The sequence below is a fragment of the Sebastes umbrosus genome, chromosome 15, assembly GCF_015220745.1.
Source record: "Sebastes umbrosus isolate fSebUmb1 chromosome 15, fSebUmb1.pri, whole genome shotgun sequence".
Lineage (NCBI taxonomy): Eukaryota > Metazoa > Chordata > Actinopteri > Perciformes > Sebastidae > Sebastes > Sebastes umbrosus.
In genome coordinates, this window is record NC_051283.1 from 15,862,503 (window position 1) to 15,880,836 (window position 18,334).

The window sequence follows — 18,334 nt, forward strand, 5'->3', positions numbered from 1 at the left end:
GCAAGGAAAGAAGAACCCTCATAATCATTGGCAACACATCCACTCAGCAAAGTATTGGCAGTGTGTCACTTATTAAATTCTCAAAGAAGTCTATAATAACTGTTGAATCAAAAGCAGGAAGCCATTTAATAAATTATAATCTAAAGGTCGCCTAAAATATCTAAACTAGTATAACCACATGTGGCATGAAAAGCTACAATTTACAAGTTTGTTTGGATCAAAATGAGCATAATTTCTGCAAAATGTCCCTTCACTAAAAAGTGTAATGCAGGTTTAAAATCTGGTTAAGATACTTACTTGTTCCGTAGAGTTGAAGGTGAGCATAGATATTCTGCAGGATTCAGACTGAAGCAGCACAGGACGGGTGTGACAAGTGAAACTCACTCATGCAGTGCAACAAAAACTAGCTGGTTTTTCTCTCCCTTCAGATGTGCATTTGACTGATGCTCCACCTACTCACCAGCTCAACCAGTACTGTGTCAGACCGGTCAGTCAAGCATTTAAAAACATTGAGATTTGACTTTCAAACTATTTGTTTTCATAAAAGTTGTGTATTTGGTTGTAATGCATTTTGAAACTTGATGTTGAAACATTCAAAATCCCTCTAGGAGACAGTCTTTATATTTAGTCTTTATTCAATAACAACTATGTTGATCAGTATAAATATTCCAAGATGTTGACTGTAAAATTTCATAAATTAGTGGCATACCCACACATGAGCATTTATAGCTTTATCATGATTATATGAAGTTATGAACAAAGCAAAACTATTACATCTACAGATCAAAATAAAATAATCAAAGTTGCCTTGCTCCTTTAAAATTCCTAAAAGATATTGGCATTATCAGCCAGTATCAGACATGTACAGTGATTTATTTATGTAGACATTACATGAGTAAAAACAGAGAATCAGTCCCTTTGTATTTACCCAGCTAAACAAATCATGTTTTAACCCTATATATTTGCATAACCATCCCCCTGACCTTTTACCCACACTGGGGTGTGTGCATGAGAAGCAGAAAGAAAGCATGACGTGAAAGCAAATACTGCACACAAACGGTCAGAAGCATCTTTGCCTCCCACCTGGTCCTACTGGATCACCTGAATAATGCACAAACGGATAACAAGTGACAGGAAGATGGATTGACCTGCGTGGGATGGACTTTTGCTTCCTTCGGCAAACACTTCTGAACATTAGAGTTGGAGATGATTACACAAGAAGAGTTAAAAAGAAGACTAAAAAAATTATTATCAAAATTGTTACATTAATGTTATTAATGTACTGTCGATCGACTGAACATTTCACCGCTTATCCACATCCCAAAAAAGTTTTCCTATTTTTTTCCCATTAGATTACACTTAAAAAAATATTTTTTTTGACAAAATGACTGATCCTATGAGTTTTACATTTTTTGACAAAATTACGGCAACACCATTTTCTGTTCTGGTCCTGTTCCAGAAACTAAACAGTAGATGGGATTAAGGAACAGTTTGACTTTTTTTGGGGAAATTTGCAAATTTGCTTTCTTTGCGAGAAAGAGATGAGAAGATCGATACCACACTTCTACTTTAAACAGAATACAGTGTTCACATGTGCCTAATTATAGGTAGAATATTAAAGTATCTTGTATATAATGTGTGCATTAATGTGCATGTATGAGCCACTATCCAGCCTGTTTGCATGAACCGGCATATGAGTGACACGATAATGAGCAAGGCTTTTAGCGTGCAATAAGAACGCTTTTCTTGCTTTTGGCTTGTCATTTGTATGCCATCATGTAGTCTGTACTGACTGCAATGAGACCAGTGTTTGAGACATTTGTCACAGTTCCATACAGTACTTATACTATGTTGTTTCCGTACATATTTTACTTAGTTTACGTACTTAATTTAAGCCCAACCATGATGTTTTTCCTAAACCTAACTAGGTGGTTTTGTTGCCTAAACCTAACTGCGTACGTTGCCGTAGTTTTGTTGCGTGGCATACAAATGACGAAATGCGAAAAGCCTAAAATGCGTCCTCACCCACACAGAATGTTTGTGTATTGTCGTGCTATTTATACGCCTTCCCGTGAGATCGGGCTGCACTATCAAAGGACGTTCTCATTGACGTTATCATGTAGAGTACCACTTATAAAGGTCATGAACTACATGGAAATCCCCGTCTCTTGACATGTGGTCACAGGCGAGGCAGATGGGCTGAATGAATTCCTCGTTCATTGTCAGGAGATGAGGGGTGGCTGTGTAGAACTTCCTCCACTCAAAGTAACGCGAGTACGTCTCGTTCTTCATGTCCAGCAGAAACTTAGCCAGTGACTTTGCATCAGGGAAATCATTTATGTGAATGAAGGCGTCGGAGGGAAGAAACTGCTCGTAGTTTTCTCTCGGAGGACCCAAAACTACGGGGACCGTCCCCGCCACGAGGGGCCCGTTCACCTTCTCTGTGATGTAGTCTCTGTGGATCGAGTTCTCAAATGAAAGGTAGAACTTACAGCTAGCAATGGTTGAGTAATAGTCTTCGTACCTCAATCGGTTCCCAAAGGCTGCACCAAAGACGTGGATCTTAATGTGTTTGGACAATTCACGATAGTATCTTTCTCTCACAGCGGTTCCAGTGGTTGGGTTTTTGTTGCTGACAATCCAGCACACCAGTTTGTCTTTCTTGGGCAGAATAAAGTCCTCTTTCATTTCTGTCTCCCTAATAGTGAGCTCATTCCTCACCGTGATGTCAGCATCTCTTCTGTAGCTCAGTGTTAAGTTGAACAGGTTGTCCAGACCCGGTATCTTTGCGGTGTTAGTCGGGGATTCCACATTGAACCAAATCCACTTCTGAAAAGCTGGACGTGGCCCCCGCGGCATGTTTTGCAAATGCCAGAATATGTCTCTATGGAAGAAAATTACCCCCTGTGCTTTGCTGTAGAGGGATCTGTCGTCTGTCAGAACACAGCTATCGATGTTGAAGTAGGTAGAGCAAACTTTGAAATCAAACTTCTGACCGAGAGGCCAGAACCACAGCAGGACTATGGGTTTTTCATTTGGATCCATGCCTTCATAATTTCCATCATCAGGTAATGTAGATGTAGGTGGGCAAACAAGAGATGGAGGCTCAAAATACAGAAAGAATGCAAGAACAGAGCAGATAAGGCCAAGAGCGGCTATATTTGCTAAGTACAATGTTTTCTTGGAAGCTGGTGTCATCATCTGTGGAAGCAGAAAGAGAAACTGAAGTGATAACGACATCATGAGTTGCAGCAAATAGAGTTCAAACTGCTCAAAATGTGCGCCGCTAACGACTGGCGGGAGCTAAAGATTAGTGTTGAGAAATCTGATATTACAATATGCACAAATCACTTCACTTTTAATTTCTGGGTTTATTCAGCAACTATAACACTGTGTTTTGTTTACAGCGAAGTGTTTTGAATTCGGTACCACTCCGATTCTCGCCTCTGACTTGCTTCTTCTCCGTAGCAACCAGTGTGCAACCTTCGGGTCTGAAAAGTGAAGCCAATGCAGAAGTGCCTTAAACCTGCATTCTGTCTAACAGCCAGCAGGGGGCAACTCCTCTGGTTGCAAAAAGAAGTCTGATTGTATAGAAGTCTATGAGAAAATGAGCCTACTTCTCACTGGATTTATTACCTCAGTAGACATTGTTAACATTAGTTCATGGTCTCAAACGCTAGTTTCAAGTCTTCTTCAATACAGCATGATGTTCATTTAGTAAATTATGGTCCCATTTAGAGTAAAATAGTCCATAAAGCAGGGGATGCTTTAGGGCGTGGCTACCTTGTGATTGACAGGTCGCTACCACGACCTTGTCCGGTTTGGGAGTTGTCCGTGTTTTCGTCTTACAACTTTAACTCGTGTGTTTCCAGTTCATGAAAGTTAATTGTGACATTTCTATTGCCTAAAAATGTCTTGGTCAGCGTTCAGTTGTACTTAGCTCCACCCTCTCGTGTCACTTCTGGTTGCAAAAAAACAAAATGGCGAAGGCCAAAATGCTAAACTTGAGGCTTCGAAACTGTAGTCCACAAACCAATGAGTGACATCACGGAGACTACGTCCACTTCTTATATACAGTCTATGGTAGCAACAGGGGCCGAATCTTATGGGTATTGTAGTTTTAAGACCCGTCTGCCATGCCAAAACTACAGATAAAACATGACAAACAAAGATGAAAAAAACAGAAAAAAGGTGTCCATAACATAAAGATACAGGGTTGTAAAGTAATATTGAGGATATCATTCCAAAACCAGCGGCCCCTACCACTAACTTGCTTTTTTTTAGACCAACAACCAAGAATTTCAAGTCGTAGGCCCTAACTATGGGGGGCGTGGCTTATCGAACGATCAATTATGACATTATTTAATGAATGCAATTCAACACAAGAGACTTACATAATAATGCTCACGACTTTGAAATCCAACATTACAGTCAATATTCTCATGAAATTAAGACTATCACACATCACACATAACATGCTGTTCCTCTCACCTTTCCACAGAGTATAAGGGCTGGATGTCTCTTTCTGGTAGTCAGTAGACCAACTGAGGCCTTTGACACTTGAACACACATTTGAATACTGAGATATGGATAACCTCCTGAGCCCAACAAGAGAAACCAGTTGTATTTGCTTACACTGCGTCATCATCGTGCTACACCTCTGTCATTCAGTATGATGATGGTCAAGGTGGTCCCGATGATAGTGATCATATTCATAGTATTGTACACACAAACAGAATCAATGAACAGTTTTCAAAATGACAAACCTTATGTGAACTCGCGCTCAGAGCACTTACAACACATGGAAAACCTGTGGGAAACAAAGTTGTGATTTATCTCCACCTGCAGAGGCCACACAAACCTGTTTACCAATGTTTACATAGTCTATTTATGGACACTTGCAAGTCAAATGTGTAGTTCAAGGTAAAACTTGCACGTCATTGTCAGCTTTTGGAAGAAAAATGCTTCTATGACTTGTAGACAATTCAGGAGAGTAATGACTTGGGAGGAAACAGTGATACCACCAAGACCAAACAATGGATGGTCTTTAAGCAGCAAACAAACCCTGCCTTTAAAAGCCTTACTGTGGTGAGCATACACCCTCGGAGACATGCAAACTGTAGAAAATATCACTGAGAATGAATTGTCTCTGATCGGCTATTCCTGCGCTGAACATACATGTGATCAGTCATGTGATCCCCTGAGAGCTGCTCTTAAAGGTCACTCTCACACTTTGCTTTAAGTAGAGGTAAGTCACTTGATAAATGTGTGTTTTTACACGGCTTTGTTGAATACTGGATTCTGATTGGTCAATTACGGCAGTCTTCGCCGGGTTCCTGCATCACCTTGTTTGGGTTAATTTTGCAATAATGACCCATGTAATGGCAATTTTCATATCTGCAGTTTAACACTGTACCTTTAGATAATCTCAGGGCCTCACATGTTCAACTTCGTCACCATAGGACAGTGACCTGACATTTTAGTTCTCTGTAACTGCAAACAACAGATTGCTGAAATACTTGTTATGTCTTGTGATGCTCTGTTGTCTGCTGTGTACTGACGCAGTGATACACTTTCTATCCTTCTCTTCCTTTCTTCTTTGCACTTATCTTCATGTTATGCTTTAAATGTATAAATACTGACTACTCTTTGTATTCGGGGCTCACTTGCCACAGTCCACAACAGGTGGCTGTGCTCGTGAGTCCATCTGCAGTCCATCTGCAGATGTTTTAGTTATTAATGTATGCCTTTTTATTAAATTCACTGAAAGACAAGTTGTTACGTTGGTTTGTGTCTTGTTTTAACAGAAACTGCCACCACACCCACTCACTGTACATTATCCTTCACACACAACAAAGAGCCCTTCGAGAATTTACAATAATCATAATATTAAAGGGGACCTATTTTGCTTTTGTGCTTTTTCCATTTCCATTAGTGTGTTTTATAGTTTTTTGTGCATATAAAAATTCTGCAAAGTTACAAAACCCAAAGTCCATGCCAAAGGGAGTTACTCTCCCCCACACAAACACTGCTCCTGAACTGCCGGAAAAGCCTCGATTGAAGTCCTGCCTTTTCTTCAGCGACGTTGTGATGTCACCAAGTAACACATTTGCATAACAGCTAGTTCGGCACGCCCTCAAGAAAAGCTAGTTAGAGCGGAGTCTGAAGAGTTTGGTTGGGTTGACTAATCCCAACAGAGGGCCAGCTGACCAATCAGATTTGAATACCATCGAATATTTCAAAATGGTATTCGGGATAGCCCTATTCTATTAGAAATATAAAATACAAGTATTCCCCTGAAAATAAGCATAATAGGTCCTCTTTAATAGTTTGCATTTTTATAACGCCTTTCCCAAGGATGCTTTATATATATGGGGGCACAACAAATAACTAAAGAACAGAGAATAAATTCAAATGGCCTTGGTTAACAGGTCTGTTCTCAGGAGTATTTTGAAGGTGTCCATAGATGCAGCGTTAAAGATCTCTGCCGGGAGAGAGTCCTAAAGGGTGGGGGCTGCCACACTAGCATCATTTATCCATATGGAGACAGTGTGTCTTAAATAAAGCTCCCCACTGACAGCATTCATTTCCCAGCCCTCTCTAAAAAAAGCTAAAAATTCAATACACCCACATAGGTTCCTCTCATCCTTCTTAAATAATATAAAAGCATTAGAACTGAGGCTGTAGCAAACACAACCCAATAAATATACATCAACTGTGTGTGTGTTTGTGCACGTGGAGGTTTTTAACTGATCAATGATCAAATCGACTCGCTCCAGAGTAAAAGTGGCTACCGCAGGATACAAAATCATCGAGCTGTGTGTTACAATAAGCGTTACTGTTTCATGGGTGTGTTTACATTTGGAGTTCATGTCTTCAGCACCAGTTCCAGGATTCTTAAAGCAGCTGAAAGCTCTCGGCTACAGCAGAAAAAAGAAGCGATGACGCACCTGATTAAAACGGACCATGCTGTATTTGAACACATGGGTTATGCATGGTTTATTGCTCTTTCTCCTGTATCAATGATCATGTTAGACCTGTTTTATTCAACACCTCTCTGAAACAGTTTCAACAAAAACAGAGCATTACAACCTTCTTGATTTATTGCAGGACTGTTGTGTTAGACTACATTAGTTTTGTTAGGTGTACCTAATAAACTGACAACTGGGTGTAGGTGGCCTGATATACAGCATTTTACTTCCCTAGAAGTATGTAAAAGGTTTCAATGGTGGTCTTTGTTGAGCTGCTGTGGGTAAACAAAGGCAGGTACAACAAGCTAATACTGGTGTTTACATATGTATCCCTTTTAGAGCAAGCGGGTCAGTCAGCGAGGTACTTATCTTCTGTTTCTATTGAATGAAAAAAAGGTCAAACAAACCGATATGGGCAGGCAAAGGGCATCTCTCGTTGATGCCTGCAGAATGATTGGCATGTTGTTGGGTCATGACTCAACAAGGCATTTATAATGTGGTAGAAGAAGCATAAACTGTGTACAAGAGGTGGACTTAGTAACCGTGACGTCACCCATTGGTTTTGTGGACTGCCGTTTTGAAGCCTCAAGTTCGGCATTTTGGCCGTCGCCATCTTGGTTTTTGGTTGTCGCCATCTTGGTTTTTTGCAACCAGAAGTGACACAAGAGGGTGGAGCTAAGTACAACCAAACACTGATTTTTCGGCAACCAAAATGTAATAATTAACTGTCGTGAACTGACAACACTCTGTGAAAGGGTTAAAGTTGTAAGACAAAAACATGGACAACTCCCAGACCGGACAACGCCGTGTTAGCGACCTGTCAATCACAAGGTAGCCACGCCCTAAAGCATCCCCTGGTTCATGGTCTATTCGACTCTAAATGGGACCATAATTTACTGAATGAACATCATGCTGTATTGAAGAAGACTTGAAACTAGCGATTGAGATCATAAAGTCATGTTTACAATGTTTACTGAGGTAATAAATCAAGCGAGAAGTCGCGTCATTTTCTCATAGACTTCTATACAATCAGACTTCTTTTCGCAACCAGAGGAGTCGCCCCCTGCTGGCTGTTAGAAAGAATGCAAGTTTAAGACACTTCAGCATTGGCTTCACTTCTCAGACCTGGAGGTTGCGACCTGGGTAGAAGATACATAGGTAAGACGAAAACGGTGATAGATGAAAGAGGTGTCTAATTTTATATTGATATATATAGCAACAGCAGAACAGGTAGAGTTGCTTATAGAGAGCTTCAGTGAAACTGGATCTTCAGATCCAGAAGTAAGAATGCCAACAAATTCACTGAGGTGTCAAGTCTGGCATTATAACATATTTTTCTTACTGTCAACAAATCCCATGAAAAGACCAAAAAACATCAATGTGTTAGTCTGTCTTGTAATACTTTCTGACTTCCGTACCATGACTGTGGCTCTCAGCCCACTTGTTCCTACTGAAGACGTAAATCTATAAAACTGATTTTTCTAAAGAGGCTAAGTACTTTCCTGAAACAGATGGACACTGTAGCTTTTAGCCAACGTTACACAAACAGGAGTAAATGGAACATTTGTTGTGATCAATTGCTATGTGCTAGCGAGTAGTCCTAGCAGCAGGATGGTGTATGTGGGACTGACTCAGAATAATACTTTAGTCGTTTCACAGGATTCATTGACAATAACAAAAATATAGAATATCATCAGATTTATCCTTTAACATTTCTGTTTTTGACAGCCTTTGGTAAACACCATTTCTCACAAGCCCAAGGCCGACGATGTAGACGTTTTCTTTGACAGATTACAGTAAAAAATTGGGAAGACGACATTAGAAGTGAGTGAAACTACACTTGCAGCTGCATCAAAGAATCTTCATGGGAGCTGTGGTTTATTTAAAATGCTAACAAAGGAATAGTTAGACTAAATAATCTCAACACAATGTTGATTTAGTAGCTATTCTGGGTCAAGAATAAACTTTCAGTCTTAAAGTTATTGTTGTTTGATTCATGAAAAGTTCCGGTTTTAATAATAAGAGCTGTGGAGGATACTCATTTATCTAGATGGATCGTAAACCTCATGAACATGTTTCACTTTGCCAGAAAGACCTCAATGAGAGACTGAATCAAGTCACTTCTGGCCGACTTGGATGTGGCGTCAGGAGATCGGCTCTCTGTCATGTTTCTGGAACGTTTGGTTACATAAGCATGTTTTATAGCAGCAGCTTCAATAGAAAGTTGCTGTTCACTTGGCCCGACAGACTTTTATTAGACTGGGATGAGATGCAGCCTTTGGCACGTTGCCTGAACCGTACAGTATAGCTTCTAATCAATGGCAGACTTGATGACACACTGAATTTCTCTCTCTCTCTCTCCCTTATTGCCTTTCAAACCAACACCAATTCAACCTCCAGCATCTATGTTCATTTTCTATCATTGGCATTGTGGTAGGGGCTGTAGCCTTCCTCATGTACACTGCAGTGAGTTAATAAAAGTGCTTAATGTCAGCAGGTCCTCTGGCCCCCTCAGTGATCTCATTGACGACAACAGCTCCAGGTGGCTGGGTGGGTCTTAGTCAGACAGAAACCTCCATGCTGAAATGAGAATATGTGAATAACACTGTGCTTGCATTGGTGTAAGTAATGATCCTTGTCACTGAGCCATAGATTACTGGAGGTCAAAAGGATAGTTCAACATTGAGTGTGTTTCCATATTTGCAAAAACTTTTTATGTTTGGCCTTTACATCATGACGTCCACTCAAGCCAGGAGACAGTTTGCTTTGCTTATCTTAACACATAGACTGGAAACAGCTTGCCTGTCATTTTTACTCTTTGGCTTTTTTATTTTTATTGATTAATCTCTTCCACTCCTTGAGGGTGCCGATGCCCTAACCTGAAACTGAAGAATCCGTTGGTACCAAAAAGTTGGGCTAAAGTTTGGCGAGGAAAAACTGGCATTGCCTTTTTCAAAGGGGTTCCTTGACCTCTGATCTCAAGCTATATGAATGAAAATGGGTTTTATTGGTACTAACGAGTCTCCCCTTTACAGACATGCCCACTTTATGATAATCACATACAAAGACTGACTCAAATTAATCTTCATGTTCTCAGCTTTCAGATGATGTTCACCACTTCTAAGTGACATCTACTGTTGACCTGCTATCTCCCCCTAAAAACCCCCTGCCCCCCCTAAAAAAGACAAAAACGGGTCCATGGTGAAGAAGGGTTTAGTGGAAAAGGATATAACGTGTTGAGTAGTGAGCTTTGGTGAATTTTGTTTCTTTCAGAAAGAGACAGGCTAGCTGTTTCCCCTTGTTTCTAGTCTTTATGCTAAGCGAAGCTAACCGGCTGCTGACGGTAGCTTTATATTTAGGCCTACAGTACAGACTTGAGCGGTTGTAGGCAACTATTTTTTAGTAACAAGTTAATTTTTTGGAAGTGATTTGACTTGCTAGGATATAGTGAGGAACTATATTGAGTATTTAACTAAGTTTAATTCCTTTATAGTGAAGGGTTTCCTCCTTTTAGTTTCTCTTGTCTGCCTGTGCAGCTTCTGTATTCAGTCCACTTAACAAAGACAGAGAAGAAGAACGTTGTCGTGCTGAAGTCTGTTGCGTTAATAAAAAAGCAGACGACAAAGCAACATGATTGTTGTTACTCCCAATTTCGGCTCAACACATAAGTCAGTCTCCCGTCCATCCCTCAGCTGTGGTTATTAATAGAAATCAATGAAGAATAACAGAAGACTAACCACAGTGGTATTGATCTTCTCATCTAACTCTCAGCAAGAAAGTAAGAAAGCGGATTTCCCAAATGTCAAGCTATTCCTTTAAGGCTGTCGGCCTGTCCTCATGCAGCAAGGTACATGATGAAGAAAAAGAGGGCAGTTTCAAAACATGTCACATTCAATCCATCAACTCTCAAACTTTCTTCTGACTGAGAAAGGGATAAAGAGATTTAGGTTAGGAAGTCTCACTGAATCACAGGAGTGGGCATCTCGCTCTTTACCGAGACTCATCTACTACTTTAGAGCCATAATGTTTTCAGTTTGGCTGTTGTCTCCTCGCTGTTGCACTCCAACGCTCGAGGAGGTCGAAAGAAATGCGTCAAATCTGCGTGACTCATTGGAGCAGGTTCTCATTTTAACTGTGGATAATCACTCCTGCACTTTACAGTAAGCTACCATATTTACAATGAGGAAAGCTTGAAACTCCTGGAAAACAATGACACATCCAGTCCTGCTCTCCCACACATATCTCTAGTGTTGGCCCCGAGGCAGCAGAGTGAAGATATATAAACTTCTATCCGGCTAAGTGGATAAAGAGAGGAGTTAGCAGGAGGTGCCTGGAACTACGGTGTCCCCAGAGGCCCATTATAAGCTTCTCAGTGGTGCCATCCACTCTCAGCGTGGCTCTGAATCATTAGGAGATATATATGGCTGCCGGCCCATAATGAGTGGAGCATCGGGCGAACGTCAATCTGTCATCGCTCCCGGGAGACGGGAGGAGCGAGGGAGATCGAAGGCACCCGCGGGCCACTTGGAGATTGCCTTTGTATCTCAGATACTTCGCTGTATAGGTGTGACAGCATCAGGTTAGACAGGTCGACTCTGCTGTTAAATTGTCTCCTAAAGGAATATTTTGAAGTGCTCTGACATCATGTTTTCTGACGCTGGATCGTTACATCTTTCAGTCTGTTAGTGGATTGCACCAATTTCCCTTGTTGTCCACAAGAAGGACAGAGATTAAACACCTACTCTACTCCCCACAGAGCAATAGTGTTGCTACAGTATCACAGTGAAAAGCCAACAGTGTCTGCAGGGATGCTCAGGCTGACACCTCGGGGAGAAGATAATTGGTATTAAGACTTTTTAATAGAAGGAAGGTACTTCAAAGTTGTTTAAATTTCATTCTTTGTCAATTTGAGACACTTTTGTCGAATGTTATTCACCATTCATTCATCTAAACATTGTCTACATCTCGTTCAAGTCTGCTCTCTCTCTGTTTTTTTTTTTATTTCTGCACGTTTACAAAAGAAAATGTAATCAAGAGGCACATCTACAGCTACAATATCGTCCCATTTCTTCTTTTATTCTACATGAACATGACACAGATTCAACCATGTCATCCCACCTGGATAACAAAATGTACTCATGTAAAATAAATGCTGTGCATGTTTGTACAGAAAACAGATCTCTACATGTGTTCCCTTGTTCATGTTGTCACCATCATGACCTCCAGACTGGGAGCTTTTTCCACCATGACAGAATAACATACAGTATAGAGCAGTCAGCAGTCTGCCACTTTAGTCGGTCATGTGAGAGGACCCTATTACACACACATCATTAACTCACAGTATCAAACTCACACAATCACACGGAGCAATTTTCAGGTATTACTAACCGTTATTAACCGCCAAATCTACTACATATCTCAGAAAAGCCTGATAGTGTGTGTATGTAACATTTCAAGTGTTTTGAGTCACACTTTTGTCTGTTCAAAGACTCCAGATGGTGTGTGGCCACGCCTCTTTATGTTCCGGTTGGAGGGGATATGACGAGCTGGTCATCCATCACAATCCTGAGCTCCAGATGTTTCTTAATACACAGACACACACAGACACACACACAGACACACACACACACACACACACACACACACACACACACACACACACACACACACACGCACACGCACACGCACACACACACACACACACACACACACACACTGTAACTGCTTCGCTGTCAAACAGAAGTTTGTATTATTCATTGCTTATTTCCTGTTCCTGCGTTTTTTTGGAAACATTTCTTCGGTCAAGGAGTGAGAGTAAGACAGGAGAGGTTGTATTTCACCTCCTATACTGATGACTTAGGCAAAGTGGCCGAACCTGAGAACACGGTGTGTATCAGTGTGTGTCTATGTGTGTGTACAGAGTAGGGTTGGGTTGGCAGAAAGAGGAGGAGAGGGGAGGGAGGGGAGAATATAGAAAGCAGTGTAGAGACCCCTGTAGAGGAATGGAAGGACGACGGAGGACAGCAGAGGAATGAAGGAGAGAGTAGCTGAAGAATGAAAGAGGAGGGAGAGGAGGAGGAGGAGGAGATGAAGAGCGATTATGCAATCAATCAATAGATTCTTACCGTGTGAGCTCTGACAAAGACAACCAATTCTAAAATCAATTCACTCTCTGGGGCTCACAGCAAGGAGGCACTTCTTTCTCCCCTACTGTCTCTCCACCCTGCTCTGCTTTCACCTCCTGACTCCAAGCTGTAGCCAGCACTCCCTCTGTCAGCTCCTGACAGGACGCCGAACTCGCTAAGCACATGATGAGACATTGTTGGTCACTGAAGGTCAAGGGTCACACGGGTGGCTTTCTTAATTAGTTCCTTTGCAGTAAGAAAGGTTAACAAAAAGGACCTGCTTGCTTGTAAGAAAAGGGGATGCTGTAGGACCAATTAGCGCTTCTGTTAGCGAGTGTGTGGAGGATTTCATCGCTCCACCTTGAATGCAATGTGGCTGAGCTCTTAATCAGCTGTGACATCTGTCAAAAAGCATGAAGTAGAGCGATAATTTCCTGTTTCATAACGCAAGCACAGCACTTTGTGCGCGCGTGTGTGCGCTGGCTCAAGCGGTGAGCACGCAGCGTGAAAATGTGCATTTCTTCCGACTGCTGGGCATGTCGCTGTAGTCGGTGCCAGGAGACCGGTGGAGGAATGCCCTTGAACTCAGGACAAAAACAACACGCCACACATGGGCTGGCATCACTCCCAGTGTCCCAACTGGAGTCAAAGAAAGAGAAAGAGAGGGAGAAAGAGAGGGAGAAAGCCTCGTAATGCCACTCAACATTCACTCTTACGACATGGGTAAATGTGGGGGATTACTCTCCTTGTTTCCTGTTAGTTACCAAAGCAATGGGAGAGTGACACAGAAAGAAAGTGAGGCATAACCAAGACAGAAACTGAAACTGAGAGGGGTAGCCTAGAGCAGTGTTTTACAAAGTGGGGTTCCAGGGGGTCCCCAGCAAAAAGTGGAATCTTTTACTTTCATTATAATTACATCCATTAGTAAGAATGTATGACTATTTTAGTCATGGGTTTCATACACTCTGCAATAAAACATCAACAACAACCAAAAGCAAAAATCCTATCTGATAGAAGTCTGTGGTCTAATTTGTGTCAGTTTAGGGTTCTTGACATGAAAAAGTTTGGGGAACCACTGGCAGAGATGACATAGAGTAAGCCTAAAAGAAAACTGGAAAGTTGGTAAAAGAAACCGTTCAAAAAGACAAATAAAGAAAGAAGGAAAGGAAGAAAGTTTGACATTTGGGGAAATACAATTAGTTTGGTTAGTGTGCTGGAAGTAAGGGGGGGACAGCTTGCCTGGCTCTGTCCACAGTTCAAAAATCTGCCTACCGGTGTTTCTACAGCTCACAAATTAAAGGAATACTTGTTGTCTTTCATGTTTTGCTTTGACGCTTATTCAGTTTCTTGTCGAGACTTAGCTGAGAAGACTGATACCACTCTCCCACGAATGCGTGGCCACACACAACCCCAAAACCATCATTAAGTTGATGATCACGACGAGATGGCGTACAGAGAGATCTTGGTGCCAGGACAACACCCTGTTGTAACAGCTGTCAGTGTGTCAGTGTGCTGACTTGACTATGGCTTGCCCCAAACTGCATGTGATTATCATAAAGTGGGCATTTCTGTAAAGGGGAGACTTGTGGGTACTCATAGAACCCATTTTCAGTCACATATCTAGAGGTCAGAGGTCAAGGGACCCCTTTGAAAATGGACATGCCAGTGTTATTTAGCCTCTTTCGTGACAAGCTAGTATGACATGGTTGGTATGAATGGAGTCATTAGGTTTTGTAGTTTCATATGATGCTAGTACCTTCACTCTAGCTTTAAAACTGAGCCCGCTACAACCTAAAAATCGCACGGTGCGTTAATGTGTTAAAGAAATTAGTGGCGTTAAAAGGAATTTGCGTTAACGCGTTATTATCACGTTAACTTTGACAGCCCTAATTTATCTATGTATATATTTAAGCTCTGTATTTTAATTTGCACTATTTTAGGTCTTAATTCTTCCTAAGTGACTTATGTGATTTTCCTTTTTATTTGATGAGCATTGTTGAAGGGAACCTGAGACACAAGACTTTCACTGAAAGGAAAAATATCCACATTTTGAGTCGTCTTTCTTTTCTATAGCCTATTATATTTACTTATACATTGTATGTGTGTGTTTCGTCTCACATACAATTGAAATCTTGGATAATAACATCTTTCATCCCTGTGGACACACACTTAGACACACAGTTGAGCAGCTAACAACACACAGAGGTGTAGATGCCATCATTATAGCAGAAATCAATGTGTTGCCTTTCATCACGGTATTCTCACACTTATTAAGGTCATTAGTCAGAGAAAAGGTGCTTGTTAGCAGTCAAATGTGTGTTAAAAAGTCAAAGGTGGTGTCTAATGATGCTGCAGCACTTTGTGGTCGATACTCTTCTTTTGACACGCCATGTTTCAGTACGGACAGAGCAATAACTATAGAGGGGTACTGACAAAAGGGAAGTGGATAGAGGGAGATTTGTAAAGATATACATAACGAAGTATTTAGACAACATTAAATAAAAGTATAAATATCCCACATGCATAATTTTGATTCTGCTTTTCAACTTTGAATCACTTAAAATAAAGGAAATCTAACAATTACTGTGTGAAATATCCTGATAAATTCATAATATAAAAGTATGTAATTTACTCTCCCTCATCAATCTAACTTTAAATGAATTTACTACCACCAGAAGGAAATGTTTGTTTTGTTTTTTCACATTTTCATTTTAATTTTTCTATTCTATATTTTTGTTCTTTACAGTACTTTGCCTCTATTTTTTATTTCCTCTTGATATGTTTATTGTATGCACCAAACAACAAAGGAAATTCCTTCTTAAGTGAATAACCTACTTTGCAATAAACCTTATTCTGATTTTGAAAACTGTTCTGCAACAAATTTAAACAGCGGAGACATTATTTATCATGAAAAGTTCAGTGTATCAAAATTTCAAAAGCAGCAGCAGAAACTCAACCGCTGTTAGTTCGCTGTAAACCTTTTATTTTTTAGTGCAGCTGTGTCAGATATGCACAGTTCAACACAACTAAAGCCTCTTAAAATATTATCACATATAGAATAGATACTTAGATAAACATGACATCCATTATCATTACTCATAAGCAGATATTGTGATTAAAGAAACTACAGCAGTTAGTGGTCACACAGACTGTTTATTCACACTGAATTACAAGAGAAACTCTACACCTGCCTGTCCATTAGCATCTCATGCTGTCCGTCTGTGTGCTTTTGTTCCTCACATTTTATTTGTTTATTCGCCTCTCTCTCTAACATCCTCTCCCCTGATGTGAGCTCGCTCACCTGTCAGTAAGAGCTGATTGTTTTGTCGAGGTCACATTATCACCCTCATATTTAAAACACCCATTCATGCATCAAATCTCTTAAACAAACACACAGGGTGCCATGTGGCTAGTATGCCTCTCACCTTATCCTTACATGACCTCACTGGTGGTTTAATGTGTTTTAGTACTTTTACTATTGAACTGATCTTTATGTTGGTCTTTAAGTTATAAGAAAATTAATGAATTAAAAGCTTAAACAGCTACAAAATACTGTCAAATTATATGTTAAAGACAGATTTGGCTGAAAAGGTGTAAGTTTAAGCCAGAGCTCATAAACATTACACCTACCAGGTCGTGTCTAGAAGGTAACCCGCAAATTGTGAAAATTTGCAAAAACGTGCAACAACTCTCATGAGACTCGCTGCCTGACGACCTACCCTAACCTTAACTATTCGAGGTTCATGCCTAATCTTAACCACTGCGAGAGTTTGACAAATTGTTGGTTACCTTCTAAATGCGACCTTATCACAATACAAACATGTTTTTTTTATTATTTTTTTAATGTATACAAACTACACAGTACAATATGTACATTTGACTACAAGTAATTTTTTTGATGATTGATCAGTTTGAGTAATTTTTGAAAGAAAGAAAAGTCATAATTCTCTGATTCCAGCTTCTTAAATGTGATTTTTTTTCTTGTTTCTTTACTCCTCTATGACAGTAAACTGAATATCTTTGAGTTGTGGACAAAACAAGACATTTGAGGACGTCATCTCGGGCTTTGGGAAACACTGATCGACATTTTCTACCATTTTATGACATTTTATAGACCAAACAACTGATCGATTAATCGAGAAAATAATCTACAGATTAATCTACAATGATAATAATCGTTAGTGGCAGCACTATTTTCATGGCATAGTAAAATAAATGAATACATTCCAGTCAACCCATTGCTGCTTAAAACACATAAAAATGTGCTTTATGTATGTATACAAAATGGGCTGAAACACATTAAACACAAAAAAAAATATGCAATGAAACTTCAGATTTTTGAACAACAGCATTATGTGTAACTGAGAATGCGTGTATGTGTGTGTTTTGTGTGTGTGTGATGATTAATGGAAGTGAATTGTGAGCCAGACAGCTGCTATGTGCTATCTCTCTGGAGGAGATCCCCGTGGGAGACATTTTGATAAAGAGGCCAATTGATGAGGGGGATTCATTTCCTTTGTGACTACTTTGTGTGTTCGGTAGAAAAATGAGACGATCCTGGTGAAAAGCGGTGCAGTACATGTGGTGCTTTCTTGGTGGGTTTAACTTTAACTAAAATTACAAGGTTGAGTTGCGAAAAGTCATCTTTCATTCAGTTAAAATGTTAAAAAACACATCTTTCTAGCGATCTATACAACATTTTTGCCCTCTTAGATTTAAAACAACAAGAATATTCTCTAAATTGTTCTCAAACAAGTGTGGTAGACTGGTGTGTTGACACTGTTAAAATATCCAAACTATGTTTTGTATCTATTTCCTGTATTTCTGTAAGTTGTATCTCAGCATTTGAGCAGAGTCTGCTGTGTGGGCAGCAGCCCTGCCAAGTAAACAAGGCTCTTATTAACTATTAAACACTTCACAGCAGGGACCACAAACCACACACACGCGCGCACTAGCACATGCACACACACACACGTATTTACACAAAGATGCACAAATGCAAGTAAGTTGGGAGGAAGCGGGTGAGAATTCCAGTGCAGAGTCAGTGGCCTTTTTCTTTCCTCTAGTCACAGTGAAATTGGATCTCTCCCTCCATCCTCTGTGAGGACGTTATACACTTAGACAGCAGCTGATTGGCGTCCCTCTCGGCCTCTAATGGACGGACAGATGAATGACTTAGTAAGCAATGTGCGAGCCAACCTGATTCAGCGCCACTACAGACATCTGAGACCTTGAAAC

General features: G+C 40.4%; 2 protein-coding genes across 2 annotated transcripts in view; both read right to left on the minus strand.

Annotated features, from left to right (window-relative positions):
- LOC119502656 (transmembrane protein 196) overlaps positions 1 to 18,334 on the minus strand; it is a 45,254-nt gene that overhangs the window by 12,991 nt on the left and 13,929 nt on the right. The window lies entirely within an intron of this gene.
- Positions 2,116 to 3,201, minus strand: LOC119503547 (4-galactosyl-N-acetylglucosaminide 3-alpha-L-fucosyltransferase 9-like). The gene has a single exon (XM_037795389.1). The coding sequence runs from the start codon at positions 3,199 to 3,201 to the stop codon at positions 2,116 to 2,118; it is 1,086 nt and encodes a 361-aa protein (XP_037651317.1).

What these genes read in the sequence shown, in the direction of transcription:
- LOC119503547 (XM_037795389.1), bottom strand. Translation starts at nt 3,201, where the DNA reads ATGATGACACCAGCTTCCAAGAAAACATTGTACTTAGCAAATATAGCC.